Raw genomic sequence first — 18,280 nt, forward strand, 5'->3', positions numbered from 1 at the left:
TAGTAACATTTTAGAAATTATTACTTTAGTAATGATAAAGTATTCTTAAATATTCTTAAAAATAGCTTGCTCTCCATGCCCATTTTCTTCTAATGTCACAACTACTATGAATAATATTATATATATATATCAATGTAACAAATTCAGAAAAAAACCGGCCAAGTGGTATGTGCAATTTACTTTTTGATACATATTCACTAAATTCTTTCATATGTTATACCAATTTATACTCTATTAACAATGTAGAACCACTTCCTTTTCAATTTCAAATATTAACTTTTTGAACTTTGCAAACCTGGTAAAGAGAAATGGAATTTCAAAGAATGGTAAAAGTCCTATAAATTCAAGGTGACTATACACTGGTAGTTGTATCAAATAAAAATGTTGGCTAAAGCTCTTCACAGAAAATTATAGAAATCCCACAATATTATATCTTAAATATTTACTGAAAGCTAAAACATGAAGTAAACAGGTCATTTCTTTACATATGGCTGTACTCTCAGTCACTTCTCTTATATCGTTAACACACAAGACATATGTATCAACTACCATTTCCTGTTGGGGTCTCTATTAAAAATAAGAACTTGAAAATAGCTAGAAATCCACAAAAAAAGATCTTTAATAACTCATGAAACCAGGTGCAGGGGTGCATGCATCCCAACAGCTCAGGAGGCTGAGGCAGGAGGACTATAAGTTCAAAGCCAGCTTCAGAAAGGCCCTAAGTAACTTGGGGAGATGCTGTTTCAAATTAAAAAGGGGGGGGGGAGAGAAAAGACGAAAAAGGGGCCGAGGATGTGCCTCAGTAGTTACAGTAGTTAAGTGCCTCTGGGTTCAATCCCCAGTACCAAAAACAAAACCAAACCAAACCAACTTATGACAGGATTTCAGGATGTACTGGTATATTGTTAAGGGAAAATACACACATACACAGTGCAAAATAATGTACATATAGTATGCTTCCTACATAATAACTGAAGAAAGATGGAAAAACAACATTTATACTTGCTTATTTTCATGCAAAAATGATATCAGAAATGAATGAAATGGTTACCTTTAGGCACTGTGTAGGATTAGGATGAGGATAGGGAGGACTTATTGAAAAAAATATAAATGTTTTGATTACTAAATAAAGAAAAAAACAATGGGAAAAGCAAACTCTAAAATTAAATGCAGATGAAAAAAATAATTCAATTCATCTTGGACAAAGTACCCTGTTAACCCTTAAGTGGGATATATCCTGAAGACTTGAACTACAAAGAAGCTGCACGCATGTAATCCCAGTGGCTCAGGAGGCTGAGGCAGGAGGATCACAAGTTCAAAGCCAGCCTCAGTAAAAAGTGAGGTGCTAAGCAACTCAGTCAGACTCTGTCTCTAAATAAAATACAAAATAGAGCTGGGGATGTGCCGCAGTGGTCAAGTGGCCCTGAATTCAATCTTTGGTACAAAGAAAAACAAAACAAAACAAAACAACCCTACAAAGAAGTTTTGAACTCAGTAGATTTTCTCTATTCATCTGAATACATAACCTTAATAGCACTAAACTCCCATGCATTGGGTTCTCTTTCTGGATCCTCTATTCTGTTTCACTATTTTGGCTATTCAAGGTTAAAAACCAATCAATTTTAATTATTAGAACTTCATATTTCAATATTTGGTAGGGCAGATTTACACCACCATCCTTATTATTACATTTTTCCAGAATGTTTTGTTTGCCCACCTCTACTCCAGAGACAGGATCTCACTATGTTGTCAGGTTGGCCTTGAACTCAGCCTTCTGAGTAGATGGGATTATAGGCATGAGGCACTGTGCCTGGCTACATTTTAATTTTTTCATACTGTCTGGAATCTGCTTTGGTTCTTTACAAAATATTGTTAGTGTAATGCGAGATTTATAGATTTAGAAACAACTTATTAAACCTGAATCTTCCAAAGCAGTAAATATCTTCATGTATTCAACTATTTAGATTACTTACTAATCTCACATTCCACAATAAGATTGTTGTTAAAAATGTAAATATGGAGCTTCACTACAACATTGCTTAGCATTGTTCTTGTAGCCCATTCAGTATAGAACAATACCAAGGAACGAACCTAAGAATAATTATCACAGATTCTGCCTTCTAAGATTTTCATTGGATAAAAAAAAATCGGATGCACAAAAATCTACTGCTATACCAACATAAAATTCTAACTAAAACCATGCCTGAATCTTGTTTTCTCAATACAAGTCTCCTCTATAAGAAAGCAAGGCTCTTCAAGGAAATGACTGATCCCAGGGTTGAGGCAGGCAAAGTACAAGATGAACCTAGCCTGGGGTTGTGGTTCAGTGTAGAGCGCTTGCCTAGCATGTGAGACACTGGGTTCAGTTGTTAGTACAACATAAAAATAAATAAAAATAGGGCTGGGGATGTGGCTCAAGCGACAGCACGCTCGCCTGGCATGAGTGCGATCCCCAGCACCACATACAAACAATGATGTTGTGTTCGCCGAGAACTAAAAAATAAATATTAAAATTCTCTCTCTCTCTCTCTCTAAAAATAAATAAATAAATAAAAATAAAGGTTCATCCACAAAAACAACAAAAAAATGAACCTAGACCATCTTGCTGTGCCAGAAAGTATAGAAGTACTCAAAAAATGAAGGAGGCATGACAAAAAGGACAAGGAGTTAACTTGAAGGGATTTTAAATAGCTAAATGAATGAGCATCAAAATGAGTATAATGGATTAAAACTCTTTGAATACAATAACTTCCATAAACTCATACCAATGACGGTGACTATGATGAAAAATAAATTAATGGTGAAAAGCCAAAGTTCCTTCCAATAACTGAATGCTGATCATAATCATGTGGGAAAATGTAAGTATTAAATAATCCCCATTTTGAGGTACTATGTTAACTAAGTGATCAAAGATAACACCACCAATACTAGGTATGTGCTTCTAAGTGGTGTGATGCATCAAGGAAAATGCAATTAATTAGGCAATATCATACATCACAACCTGGATCATACGGAAACACAAAAACCCAAACTGAGGAACATTCTATTAATAGTTTGTATTCTTTAAAAATGACAATGTCAGGAAAAACAAAGGAGGCAGGCTACAAAACTATTCTAGAGCTGGGCATGGTGGCATGTACCTGTAATCCCAGCGGCTCGGGAGGCTGAGGCAGGAGGATCGTGAGTTCAAAGCCTGCCCCAGCAAAAGTGAGGTGCTAAGCAATTCAGTGAGACCCTGTGTCTAAATAAAATACAAAATAGGGCTAGGGATATGGCTCTGTGGTTGAGTGTCCCTGAGTTCAATCCCCACACCAAAAAAAAAAAAAAAACAAACAAAAAAAACCCTAGACTGTTCTAGATTTAGAGACATACAAACTAAATGAAATATGAGATCTTGGATTGGACACTGGACCAGAAAAAAATTAAAAGGTTTTTTTTTCTATCAATGGCATTGGGACAAAACTGACAAAATATAAATATGACCTGGATTAAATAATAATACTGTATTAATGTAATTATAATGTGGTTATGTAAATGAATGTCTAAGAGAATACATGAAATACATATGGGGGTAAAGGAACATGATGTTTTTAACTTGAACTTGAATATTTCTAAGGTTTTTTTCCAGGCACCCACATTTTCCATTTATAGGACTCAGCTAGCAACTCACTTTGTAGAGCCTGTTTATTTTCTGGAAAGCTTACTATCTACATTTATGATAAGATCCAGTAGAAGGCACTGTTTGTCATCTCCTAATCCCAGAAGCCCTGTTTTCACAGGAAGCAGGCTTTTAGACTCCATTATACTTAAAATAAAAACAAAACTGATAATACTTAATAAAGCACAAATATTAGACAACCACTACCCTCAAAATATATTTTTCCCCCCACAAAGACCCTAATGTCTTACTTGATCTGGACTTTTCATTTCCCTCCAACCCCATCTCTTTTATCTCCTCAGGTCTTTGTTAGTGTCACACCTTTTCAGATAATTTGGCTGACCTTCTGTTTAAACATCTCTCTTTGTCACAGGCTCCCTGACATTTCCTTACTCTGCTAATTTTCTCCAACACTTGACATTTTATTGTCTTCTTCCCCACAATCACACAGAATGTAAGCTTCACAAAGCCAACTTTTCTTTGCTCACTACCATACCGAAATGTCTAGAACATACCAGGCATTTTTCTTTCACCTTTAGTTATTACTCATCATTCTTCACTTGAAGCCCATTACACCTTTACCTCCAACTACTTCCCTAATGGAACTAGAATAAATGGTGTCAGAGTGACCCTACAAAAGAAGTGCTTTAGAAAGATTCCTTGGGAAGGTTTGGTAAAATATAGCAGTACTGGAAAGCAAAGATGCAGGAGACAGTGCAGAAGTGGTACTGAAGTTATAGCCAAGGTCTCTGCAATTAGAAGACTTGTGTTTGATCCTGGCTCTGTAGTTTACCAGAAGAGCTCCATGACTTTGGATAAACTACTAGTGAAAGAAGTTCTCAGTGTTTCAGCTGCCTCATGTGTAAAACGAGGGCAGGAATAATACCTACCCTCTCATAAGGATTTGTGAGGATATGCTAATCCTGTGCTTAAATTTGTGCCTGAACACAAATTTTAGCAATGTGTATAGGAAATAAGGGAAAAAGCAAATATTTGTTCATTTACAACCTATTTTTACTGAGTCTGCTAGGTACTTTTCTAATCACTGAAAATACAGGTATAAGTAAAAAATGTTCCTGCCTTCATTTTGTTTATGTTCTAGCATGAGGGGACAAAAAAGGCCTATTTTATCTAAAACTATCTTGAATTTCAGATGGTGAACAGTAAAAGCTGGGATATCAGAATCATAACTCAATATTGTCTCTCCAGGAAATACATGTTCTGTAACAATCAGGCTATGAAAAAGGCTAGAGAAAAATTAATATAAGGGCAGAGTGTGCTCATACTATTTTATTATTTGGTACCAGGGATTGAATTCAGGGGCACTAAATCACTGGGCCACATGCCCAGCCTCTGTCCTTCCCACATCCACTTAAAAAAAAACAACAAAAAAAAAACTTCGAGACAGGGTCTCGCTAAATTGCTGAGGGCCTTGAACTTTTGGACCTCCTGCCTCAGCCTCCCAAGTCACTGGGATTACAGGCATGTGTCACAGAACCCGGCTCACGCTATTTTAAATAGGGTTGTGACATTTGGGTAAGAAAATGAAAGATGCTAGAGTTTAATATGGAATGATTCAAAAACGGAGGTTCTAAAAATAAAACTGAAAATCATAAGGAAGAACTGATTTGAAGATATTTTGAATCTTAAAAGTAACTTAGATAAAAGACACACTAAAAGGAGGGGAAAAGGAGGTGTTAGGGAATACAACTGACCAAACTATGTGCATGTACAAATATGTAACAACAAAGCCCACTGTAACATACAATTGAAATGTACCAATAAAAAAATACAAATGAATAAAAAAAAGATAAACTGAAAACTCACTAGAAAATAACACTTAGAGAATGAACCAGACATGATTTTCCTATGTTCATATATGAACACACAACCAGTGTAACTCTACATCATGTACAACCACATGAATGGAAGCTATTCTCCATGTATGTATAATATGACAAAATACATTCTACTATCATGTATAACTAAAAAGCACAAATAAAAACAAAAAGAAAATAACTTTTTAGAAATTTTAGTTTACTTACATGTAAACTTCAGTCTTTTCTTTTTTCTTTAGGGGATGGGGAACAGTAGGATTTCCTAATACTGAGAAGTATCTTCTAGGGTTGGTTAGTTATGGATTATAAGATGTTGCAGTCCTAACCTCCAGTATTTAAAACTGTGATCTTATTTAGATACAGAATCCAAATATGAAATTAAAATTATTAGGATGAGGCCTTATTTACTATGACTGGTATCCTTATAAAAAAATGAAAATTTTGGACCCAAGGAGATGACCAAGTAAAGGAAAGGAAAAGAGGTCAATTCTGGGCTGGGGTTGTGGCTCAGTGGTAGAGCACTCACCTAGCATGGGTGAGGCACTGGGTTCGGTCCTCAGCACTACATAAAGATAAATAAATAAAAGTATTGTGCCCATCTACAACCAAAACATATATATATATATTTTTTTTTAAAAAAAGTCAATTCTCCCTCACAGTTCCCAGAAGGAACCTATCTTGCTGACATCTTGATTTTTAGACTTCTAGCCTTCAGAACTGTTAGATAATGAATTTGTTATTTAAGCCATCCAGTTTGTGGTAGCTTGTTATGGCAAACCAAAGAAAATCCTATTTGTATATTTACTTCCTTTAAGAAATCAAAAGCACCTTGAGGAGGGGTTGGCTATATTCTAGTCATCTTTATATCCCATCTAGAGTATCACACTCAAAACTGATGCAAAGATTTAATGAGATGCTATTTTAGTTCTAGCACCCACACATGATGAAATTCAATAAATGCTAAATTTCTCCCACTACTTTTTCCATATATATTTTCCTGAAAGATACTTTCTTCTGCAAACTGACATAATCCTTTTTGTATCTAAATTTATCTGAACTTAACTTCTGAAACATCTTCAAGTAATCTAAGTTTCTCAACTGAGAAATTCTGGAACTGGCCAGGCTCCTATGGGCACATACCTGAAATCCCAGCTACTCAGGAGGCTGAGGCAGGAAGCTAACAAGCTTGAGGCTAGCCTGTGCAACTTGGCAAGACTCTGTCTCAAAAAATAAAAGGACTGGGAATGTAGCTCAATAGTAGAGTGCTCCTTGGGTTCAATTCCCAATATTGCAAGGAAAAAAAATCCTGGAACTGAAGCTAGGGTTTGGCAATATCAAAATTAAAATTTATCAAGTATTATGTATATAAATAATTAAATATAATCCATATCTGGTTTCAGACCTGATATACATCTGTAGAATACCAACAGATGAGTTTGATACATGAATAGTAATAAGAAACATCACATAAAGCCAAAGGTAGGGGCTGGGTTATGGCTCAACGGTAGAGCGCTCGCTTGCCTCTCATGTGTGAAGTGCTGGGTTCAATCCTCTCAGAACCCCATAAAAATAGATAAACAAAATAAAGGTATCATCTCCACCTACATAAGCATGGGTTACCTAATTTACCCAAAGCCAAAGGTAAACCCATTTAAGTAAGGAACAAAAAGCATGAGGAAGGGAGCATTTTACTTCAGCTCGGCACTTAACATGCATTTCATCCTCAGAACCTTGCCATCAACAACTAAAGGTAACTCATGACAATAAGATACTGTTCAAGTTCAACTAACAATGGTATTAGAGGCAGGTTGGAACTTGAGACTATGTGTCAAAAGGACAAGCTCTTTTTGGTAAATAGCATAAGAACGTATGTCTTTATTGCCCTTCCACCTAGAAACATAAGCATGGGTTACCTTTCTCCATACTAGTTAAAAAAAAAAAAAAAAAAAAAAAGGCAAAATACAATTCCTGTTAACTCTACTCTCAAAGCCATAAGAACTCACAAAAGAAAGATTACCACCAAATTCATATGCAGCCAGAGGGAGAGAACCTGGCATTTTGATCAAATTTTGACATTCGAAAACTGCCATAGCTGAAGAGCAACACCACAATTAAAAGCAAAGTACACAAGGCTGGGCACAATGGTGTACTCCCGTAGTCCCAGGAATTTGGGAGGCTTCTAGTAGAAGGATGGTCAGCTTGGGCTGAGGTTGTGGCTCAGAGGTAAAGTGTTCACCTAGCATACGTGAGGCACTGGGTTCTAAACTCAGCACCACATAAAGCAAAATAAAGACATTGTGTCCACCTATAATTAAAAAATAATATAAAAAAAAAAGGATGGTCAGCTTCAGCATTTTAGCAAGACCCCAACTCAAAAACAAAACAAACATCACTGGTGAAGCTGTAGCTCAGTGATACTCAGTGATAAAGCCCATATGTTCTATTTCCATTACCAAAAAAAAAATAAAAAAGTAAACAAGATGGTTGTCCATAAGGCACATTTATTATCAGTTATAAAACAAGCCAGCACTACAAAACAAAAAGAATAAGGCTACTCTACTATTCCAGGAAACAAAAGATCACCCCCAAAAGGACTGGCAGACTTCTTTAAAATGCTTTAAAAAAAGGATTCAGAATTTTGAGTAAATTAAATAATAAGGGTTACCAGCATAATATTTTATGGTACTAACACTAATTTTATGGTAAATCATCTCCATGCATTGATGTTTATTCACAACATACATAGCTAAAAATATATATAAAATGTTATCATTTTATATATATGTAATCTTCAACATTATTTAAGCATTTAAATCACCAGGAAATGTTACCTAATAGCAAATTATATGTGAACTTAATCTTCATCTATACAAATGAAGGCACACCATGGAAAAAAATAAACATGATTTCTATTATCTAGCTCCTGCCAATTGACTTTTGTATCCAGAAGGAATATTTTGCTACAATACTTCTCCAAAAATGAACAAAGCATATTTAAATTATTTTGTGGCTTCTTATAACTTTCTGAAATCATTCCTTGTTAAACTGGATACTATGGTCTTTCACAACTGATCTTGTGGGTCTTTATCAAATTTACAAAAATTATCAAGTTAAAGACTCAAAGAACTACAGGGATCCTCCACAACAATGCTTACTACTATCTCTTTGGGAGAGGTTGCTTTAGACAGGTCTATTAATGCCTAACTTTCACCCAAAGACTCTAAGGTTACAAACCATTGGCTATAAACAAATCTTGTCCCCACACTGTTTACAAGGGGTTTTTAAAAAATTGTGAACACTAGCTGGGTGTGGTGGTACATGACTGTAAACCCAATGGCTCAGGAGGCTGAGGCAGGAGGATCACAAGTTCAAAACCAGCATTAGCAATTTAGTGAGACTGTGTAAAATATAAAAATGGTCTGCGATGGGCTCAGTAATTAAGCACTCCTGGGTTCAATCTCTGGTAAACTCCTGCCCCAAAATTGTAAACACTAAACAATCTGGAGAATTACATAAAGATTTTCAGCTTCTCTCAAACAATTTCTCTTAAGAAATGGTAACACTAGACTCATTTTTTTCACAGAATAAGCAGCAGGAGCTAAGACATCTTTCTTCAGATATAAAGGAGGAAGCCCATTCCACACATTCTAACAACCACCATTCCCTTTTGTCTTACAGCATGTTTTATTAGCCATACTCTGAAAAAAAAACCAACACAATCATAAAATCATGATATTCATTTTAAGTTATCAATACAGATAAACACAAATAATTCTGTAAGATTTGGAATCTTAAAGAAGCCAAAGATAATGTAAAATGAAAACAAAAATATATGAATCTGGGTAATCAGGTTGTAACATAATTACCCAGCAAGGAATGAATCCAGGTAATTATAAAACTCAGCAATATAACTCTACATCATGTTGTTAATGTCAGTGCTGGCATTGTCATTCTAGACTGTTAGGTATATATTGTGGGAAAAAAAATATGTAATCACACTGGTGCTGTTGAGAACTGGGCTTTCAAGCATCGGATAAAGGAAGAAAGAGATGTAAAATCAAAACAGTTAAGAAAAAAAACAACTTATTTCCCAGCTATAATCACAAAAAGCCTAGAAATGATGATAAGCTCAACAGGAATAAACTCCCAAGCTGTGATCTCCAAACGCCCTTCTCACTAAAAGATTATTAGAAAACAGGCTCTTCTATGTTCTGGGGAAGAAAATATACAAAGTAAATCTGAATTTACTTTCATAACAGGCAGCAAAAAAACTATCAAAGATGCCTCCGGTTGAGTCTAAAGGACTCAGGACTCATCCTGAAGATACTCTAAACTGGCTAAATAAAAATAACAGCTACACATGCAAAACATAAATATTTTTTTTAAATGCCAAGTAAAAGAAGCCAGTCACAAAAGACCACCTATTATATATGATTCCATTACATGAAATGTCCCAAGTAGGCAAATTCAGAGAGACAGAAAGTAGATTAGTAGTTGCCTAGCGTTGGATGCAGGACAGAATGGGGTGGGGACAGGTATGGAAAATGATTACTAATAGGTACAAGGTTTCTTTTGGGGGCAATGAAAACATTCTAATCTTAAAATTATGATACAAGCCCGGAAATACACTAAAAACCATTAAACTGCATGTTTTATATGGGTTTTGTAATATGTAAATTATACCTCCATAAAACTGTAGGAAAAAACTTAAGTTCAAAGGATTGAGCCATGGTTTACAATCAAATTAATTTTTATTGGTCATTTTGAGGATGCAGGGAAACCAATAACAAATTGTTCTTCTGGGTAACCAAAGGAATGAGGTAAAGTTTCTCTTTATATTAATAAATTAAGGAATAGAATATTATCATTTTGAAACACTAATTAATGAATCTAAGCAATGATCAACGGCCATTAACATCACACAAAAGATAAATTCAGACAGTAGATGCTTCCTGATAGACTATAATATCATATATGAAGCAATCTAGCCAAAACAAATTAGCAAGGAAAAGAACTACAGAGAACCTGTAGATTAAGAGAAACCAATTAGCAAGGAAAAGAACCACAGAGAACACATAGATTAAAAGACAATGGAAACTGGTGGCGCATGTCTGCAATCCCAGCAGCTTGGGAGGTTGAAGTGAGAGGACTGCCAGTTCAAAGCCAGCCTCAGCAACTTGGCAAGGCACTTAGCAATTCAGGGAGACCCTATCTCTAAAAACAACATAAAAAAGGGCTGGGATGGGGCTGAGGTTGTGGCTCAGCAGTAAAGCACTGGCCTCACACATGTGAGGCCCTGGGTTTGATCCTCAGTACCACATAAAAATAAATGAATAAAATAAGAAGTATACAAACAAAATTAGCAGGGGACTCAGCAAGGATTTGTTTTTAAAAATTCTAAGGTGTGATTATTAGTATTAAAGTTGTCTTTAAAAATTAAGAGTCCATATCTTATGGTGTCTGGGATTTGCTTTAAAATAAGAAACAGGAAATTAGGAAGGAAAGAAGATGCAGATGAAACAACACTGACTGGATTACTTCCATTATTTCACATCTCTGAAATTAAAACACATCTTATTATTAATGCTATGTCAGATTAATTGATAGCATTTTTTCTTAGCAGTACATAAAATGCTGTCTTTTAAAACTGAAAGCATCTTAAATTCAATAGAAAAACAATCTCTATAAGATTACAAATATATATACACACTTCTACTTAATAAAAACATTATTACATAGCACCTGGAAGAGAAGAATTCTAAAATCCCCTCTCATGTATCTGAATTTTCTTACTTCCTTAGCATCAACTACATTGAGAGAAGCATTAAAATACTACCATTTTGGTGGATTGAGAAGTGGGGATTAGGTTGCAAAATCACCAGCACCAAAAAATATAAAAATAAATTTAGACAATACAAAAATAAATTTAGGTATTCCAGACAAAAGACCAAGTTTGTAGTCTGAGACAATGAGGCAGACAAGACAGTGTGAAAAGTCTGGGTTCTCATAAACAGACTCAAATGGTGGCTCTAACTCATGCTATGGAGCATTGCTCTACAGCTTTCTCCATGCCTGTTTACTTCTTTGTAAAATGTAGAGAATAACAGTCACAATAAATGATAATTTGTGATAATTCAGTGAAATGTTTGCAGGCTGCCTGACACTTAGTAAGTGTTCTATATGTGTTTGTTTAAAAAAATTAATAGAAATAAATGAATAAACCATGCTAAAAAAATGCATGATAACATTTATTGATTGACTGATTTATGGAATTCTAGTATTTATTAACTTCTGCCAAATTACTCTTCCTACCAATTCTTGTGACAATGTCCCAATTTTTGAAAGAGTATTATTTTTATTATTTTATTATTATGCTTTGTAATATTCACATTATACTCTGTGTAATGATGACTATTCACAATTCTCAGTAATTAATAAGTGAAAGTAAAGTAGTATTTCTCAGTCTCAATAATAATAATAATAATAATAATAATAATAAATTTAGTCCCCAAACCAGCATTAGTGGTAGAGAAAAGTTGGGGAGTTTGGGCAAATAGCTACCTAAGGTCAGGGCAGAGGACTGCCAGTTACTCTATAATGTCTAAATTGATTCTAGTTCATCTCTCTTTTCTTCACTTTTAACAAGGGAATGCCTATGAACTTTAGCACTTTAATAAGTTGTAGGTTTCGAGTAATTTGGCAAGCCTGAACCTCACTGCAGTAGAAACATAAATATAAAATTTGCTAAGATATACATTTACTGAGGAAGAATAAAAGAAAATATATCTGACAAGAGTTCTTGAAATGCAATTTGTAAGTACATATTTAAATACAATTAAAAAAATCACACAATTAAAATGCAACTTTTAAAGAAAGATAACAGTTGATATTGGAAATTTTGAAAATAAAAAAACAAAAGAGCTAGGTGTGGTGGTGCACACCTATAATCCCAGTGACTCAGGAGGCTGAGGCAGGAGGATCTCTGAGTTCAAAGCCAGCCTCAGCAAAAAGCAAGGTGTGCTAAGCAATTCAGTCAGACCCTGTCTCTAATTAAAATACAAAATAGGGCTAGGGATGTGGCTCAGTGGTCGAGTGCCCCTGAATTCAAACCCCAGTGGCCTCCCACTAAAAAAAACACTATAAACGAAATCTAAAAAAAATCAGTAACAAGATGAGAAATACAACCATGCCATGTAACAAAGGAGATAGTCCTAATAAAGAAACAGGACCAATAACCCAAAATTAAAAAATGAGCCACCAGGCACAGTGGCATATACCTGCAAACCCATGCACTTGGAGGGCTCATGCAGAAAGATCTCAAGTTGAAGGCAAGTCTGGGCAACTGTGTGAGACCCTATCTCAAAATAAAAAGGACTGGGGATATAGATAAGTGGTAGAGCAGTTGCCTGGCAACTGTGAGACCCTGGGATTGATCATCAGCACCAAAAAAAGAAAAAAGAGATAGGATGAGGGTAGACAAAACAAATTAAAAACAAGATGATTTACAGATTGCCACATTTGGAAAGATTTTTTTCAAGTTCTTTCTGGTTGCGAGTAGTTTCTAAGTAGCAAACCCAAGAACACTTCTACTTCCACTGTTCTGCCTAAAGCAGTCCTTCAAATCTCTCTATGGCCTTCATTTTACTATTTACTTGGGACAAAGGCCTGTAATCCCAATTACTCAGGAGGCTGAGGCAGAATGATAGCATATTCAAGGCCAGCCTAAACAACTTAGTGAGACCCAGTTTCAAAATAAGAATGGCTTGAATTATAGCTCAATGGTACCACAAAACAAACAAAACCCCCTGCGATTTTGCAACCTAATCCCCCATTTCTCAATCCTCTTTCCCACCACATCACTATGTAATTTACTCAGCACTATGTCTATTGTTATTCTGTCTCCCCTCCCACTAAACTCAGAGGCAGCAGGAATTCTCCTCCATCCTCCATTTTGTATTCCAAGGGTGAAAAATAGTGATTAGGATATGTTAAACTATAATGAACAGGAGTTAAACTGATTAAACCTTTCTGGAAAAAACTTGCCCTCCCCCCCCACAAAGGGCCCAGGGGTGCTTAACCACTGAGCAACATCCCCAGCTCTTTTTGAGACAAGATCTCTCTAAATTGCTTAGGATCCTGCTAAATTGCTGGGGCTGGCTTTGAATTCACCATCCTCCTGCCTCAGCCTCCTGAGCTTCTGGGATTACAGGCATCAGCCACCACACCGGCTGGAGAAAACTTTTGACAATATGAATTAAAAACCTTTAAAATGTTCATTCTAGTAATTCTTTTTCTTTTTTTTTTTTTTAAAGAGAGTGAGAGAGAGAGAGAATTTTTTTAATATTTATTTTTTAGTTCTCAGCAGACACAACATCTTTGTTTGTATGTGGTGCTCAGGATCAAACCCAGGCCGCACACATGCCAGGTGAGCGCGCTACTGCTTGAGCCACATCCCCAGTCCCTCATTCTAGTAATTCTAAGAATTTATCCTAAAAAATTATCACTGATGTAAGCAATGACTTATCCAAAAGACTATTCATCTTAGCTGTGAATTAACTGAAAAATGGAAACAGCCCACAGTGGAATATTTAATGCTATATAAACTATTTGGGATAATGTTAACTATGAAAAAGTATACCCAATGATTCCAAAAGTATACCCAATGATTCTTACTAAGACAAAAAGTCTTAGTAAGAATATACATGTTCAGCTGTGCAAGTGGCACATCCATAGTTTCACCTACCCTCAAGAGGCTAAGGCAGGAGAATCACTTGAGCCCCAGGAATTCAAAACCAACCTGGGCAACATAGTGACTCCTGTCTCAGAACAAAAAAAGTATATAGGTTTATTAACAGGAGCCAAAATAAATACTAGTATAACCATTTAATGCAATGCTATCCAAGATTATTTCCTATGTCTCTTTTTTCTAAAACTTAGAAAAAAGATGGATTTAGGGGGAAAAAGGTGGATTTAGGGGCTGGGGTTGTAGCTCAGTGGTAGAACACTTGTCTAGCATGTGTGAGGCACTGGATTTGATCCTCAGCACCACATAAAAATAAATAAAAAAATAAAGAAGTATTGTGTCCATCTACAACTAAAAAAATTTTTTTAAAAATATGGACTTTAGGGGCTGGGGATGTGGCTCAAGCGGTAGCACGCTCTTCTGGCATGGGTGCGGCCCGGGTTAGATCCTCAGCACCACAAAGATGTTGTGTCTGCCGAAAACTAAACTGTAAATAAAATATTTTAAAAAAAAATATGGACTTTAGTATAATATAGTAAGGCTGAAGTATTTGGAACTACTACAGAACCAATTTTCAAGGTGCATTATTAAATATAAAGAGCATCCAATACTATTTAATTTTTAAAATTATTTCAAGTGTATGAAGGTTCTACTTCCTATTAGACAAAAGTATTAAGAATTTTTAAGCACTTTTTTCTTCTAAGTTTTCAATATAACAGTTTATATCTTTGGAAAATTAAGAAGTAAAACTACCATCTCCCTCCCAAATCCACACATCCAGTGCTCAAATGAACAAAAGATCTTCTCCAGCTCAAATAATTTTAATACTAAATTTATACTAAACCTGTAACATTATTTTATTTCAAAGAAAGTGAAAAATCACTATTCAAACTAACTTCCTAAGCAATAAAATTACAAGGTAGGAAATCCATTCTGAAATTATGTTCCATCAAAAAATTTCAAAAGCATTTATAAACTGTTAAATCATAAAAGCTTACGATGATTAGATAAAGGCCTATAGCAATTGGTACACATATTGAAAACTGAAAGCTCAAAGGGAGATAGAACATTAGGCTCTTTCAGAGATATTAAACAATGGGTCAAGAAAGAGTGACTACACACCCAGATATCCCAAGGTGTCTTATTCAAAAACTTCTTTTCACTCAGCCTCTACCTTATTTATTCTCAGCCACATCAAAAGGAATTGTCATCTGGAGATATCAAGGTTAGTAACCAGGGCTATAGAACATACAAGAACTGGGTTCAAATCCTAGTTTTACAATTTTCTAGAGGTATAATCTAACAAACTTCATTTTCCTTACCTATAAAGTAAAATGAAGATTATCATCAACAAGTTAATATTAGTAAGTAAAAACTTTATAAAAGTGAAATGAAGAAGGAATTGATCAAGTAAAACAATTCCCAAAATTCAAACCTTTCAAGGCAGTGAAAGAACCCAAAGGAAATGCCCTAAAAAGCACTGGGCTGAAAGGCAGGAGCCCACACTCAACTGCAACCAGCTCCATGACCCCCAGGCATATCATCTCAATAATGTGGGTTCTAGTTTTTAAGATCTACGAAATCAATGGACTGAAATCCTTTCCACCTGTACTCTACCATGACTAAATTACTAGGGATGATAGTTACTGTTATATACTTGCAAAAGCTTCTAAAATTTTACAAATGAATGCTTGGTTTTTTTGTAACCTATAGGACCTGACCAGTTTTCATTGTGACTGAGCCACCAATCATAACAGTATATAAGACTGTTTCCTTAACAAACTTGTCCAAGGTCAGATTGCTAAAAAGCAGCAAAATCAGAATTCAAAACCAGATCTTCTAAGTCCAAGTCCAAACTCCATGGCATGTTTCTTCCTCAGAACTTTTTCCTGACTAATCTGCAAGTATTTGTAAACAACTAAAGTTGTCAGGAGTGTAGTCAGGAGTGACTGAACAGAGTCAAGTTACCTGAGTCAGGTGGGGCTTGAACTTCTGACACAATAATCTAACAAACTTTAATTAGAAATTTCAGCTACTTAAAAGAAGGCTGGAGAAACAAGAAGGGAAAGAGAGGTAAAACTATAAAGAAAAACTTACTAATAGAAGACAAAAATAAAGCATTTTTGAGAGTATAAGTAAATGGGGGCAATTCTTATAGTTTCAGAAGTCAAAGTTGTATAAAACATAATATTCAGTAAAATAACTACTGGATTATCTATAATTCATATCTGCAAAAGAGTCCCAGTATGGAAATAATTAAGAACAGAAATAACTCTAGGTTACCCATAACAGTGAAGAGTAACAACATACAAACTAGGCTTTACAAATAAAGCACATGGTTGATACAGATAATCCAAAGTAACAAATACCTGATGTTTTTATAAAGTTATATGGTCAACAATATACACTCACCTCCCAAATACAGTATAATTCAGACCAATTATCAAGATTAAATTCTAAATAGCATGAGTGTTAAAGAGAGAAGGCCTGAGAGACAAGAATTTCTTTAAAAAAAAAAAATAAAAGTGAATGATAATCTCCACCTCCTTACACCAATAAAAACTAACATTTTATAACATTCTTATCAGTTTCACATGGAATAACAAAACTAAGGAACAGAAAAAAAGTAACACTTAAATTTCTCCTACATTCTAGAAGTAGGTTAGCTCCTTGCTTTTTCCATCAGTCAATCTGGGATTAAAAACTGGTTTTGAATTTCATGTAGATAGTCAAAAGGTAAACAAACAATTCACATATGCCTTGGTCACCAAGTACTTACAAAAGAAAAAATTTCATAAGACAGATAATACAAATGGAGCAAGAAGTGAGGTCACCTACTATTTTAGCTCTATTGAAAGAGAGAATTATGCGCTCTCCCCCAAACATTAGCATCCAAAAAAAAGAAAGAAAAAAAATCAAACAAATGGAAATGGTGCAGAAAATAACACATCTATAATTAAGACCTAGAACTTTTTCTCTGCATACGATCGTCTAAGCTGACTTCCAAAAGCCTTTGCTATTAAACATTAATACAAGATAAAAGTTCTTAAAAGACTAAGCCTCACTTGCGGAAGCCATCCACCGGGAGCGTGTATACCAGGCTGTGACCAACTTTTGTGTTCCCCACAATAGGTCTAATCCACTGTTACGCATCCTGCTAATGAAACTGGACCCGTGGCACTGAAATACACCCGAACCAGAACCACCAACGACGTTAGGTGATTAACTCCAAAAGGACTTCACGAGGACTCAGGTTTAGGAAGAGAGGTAACACACCGACTGTGTGATCCGCCCGCAAACTATAAAGAAGGCGATGCGCCTTGCAGGCTCAGAAAGTTGACTAACCAGGGGCATGCTCCATGCCCTCCTTTAGGAAAGGGAGAGTGTGGTTGGCAGAACCAAAAGTAAATACGAAAAATCCATTCAAGAATTTCCTGATGGCCTACCGTGCGGACGTACGAAGCAAGTTAGACGCTGAGAAGTAAAGGAAAGAGACAGAGTTCACCGACAGACTGATAATGATCTACCAGCTCCAGGAGGGGGCCCCAAACTTGGGGAGCTTCTGACTCCTCTGTGGATTTGGGGAGGAGGTGCCGAGCGGACTCTGGTCCTCCTGCAGCAGCCCTTCCAGCATGCTTGGGGCGGCTAAGGCTCAGGCCTGGCGTTCCGCAACAGAAACTCCCTTCCACATGGTTGCCGGAGAGCGACCCGCCAAGCAGCCCTGAGGCCATGCGGTTGGGGGCCGCGGAGTGCTTAAACCCGGTGCACGTTCAAGACACGAAACTAGAGCAGAGGAGGTGAGCGAGGAAATCCAAAGAACGGGGCGTTGGGGTACAAGACTCACTTCCTTTGGGCTTTGTCCTTCTTGGCCTTGGTCCTTTTCTTTCGGGCCTGGAGCGCAAGCACTGCAGGAGAGAGGGATGGGTGAAGGGCGAATGTGGAGAAAAAGAGGCGACCAAGGTGAGGGTGGAGACCTAGCAGGGGCGCCAGGCACGGTTGCAGGGCCTGTCTGAGGGGCGGCTGCGGGGCGAGCGCCGCGGC

At 36.2% G+C, this 18,280-nt stretch overlaps 1 protein-coding gene and 1 long non-coding RNA gene across 4 annotated transcripts in view; one reads left to right on the forward strand and one right to left on the reverse strand.

Moving 5' to 3' along the window:
• The window catches only part of Srpk1 (SRSF protein kinase 1), a 63,328-nt gene that overhangs the window by 44,702 nt on the left and 346 nt on the right, over window positions 1-18,280 (reverse strand). For 2 of the 3 annotated variants that reach the window (XM_015487621.2, XM_015487622.2), the window contains exon 2: window positions 18,084-18,144. In XM_015487621.2, the coding sequence (XP_015343107.1) occupies window positions 18,084-18,144 (61 nt within the window). Of the gene's footprint in view, window positions 1-17,685; window positions 17,824-18,083; window positions 18,145-18,280 lie in introns of those variants that run through there. The other variant, XM_048805190.1, reaches the window with a different exon arrangement.
• LOC125617428 overlaps window positions 17,906-18,280 on the forward strand; it is a 78,217-nt gene continuing 77,842 nt past the window's right edge. The window contains exon 1 of the long non-coding RNA XR_007348415.1: window positions 17,906-18,036. This is a non-coding gene — a long non-coding RNA (uncharacterized LOC125617428). The remainder of the gene's footprint in view (window positions 18,037-18,280) is intronic.

This window comes from Marmota marmota, unplaced genomic scaffold, assembly GCF_001458135.2.
Source record: "Marmota marmota marmota unplaced genomic scaffold, marMar, whole genome shotgun sequence".
NCBI classification, from domain to species: Eukaryota; Metazoa; Chordata; class Mammalia; order Rodentia; family Sciuridae; genus Marmota; species Marmota marmota.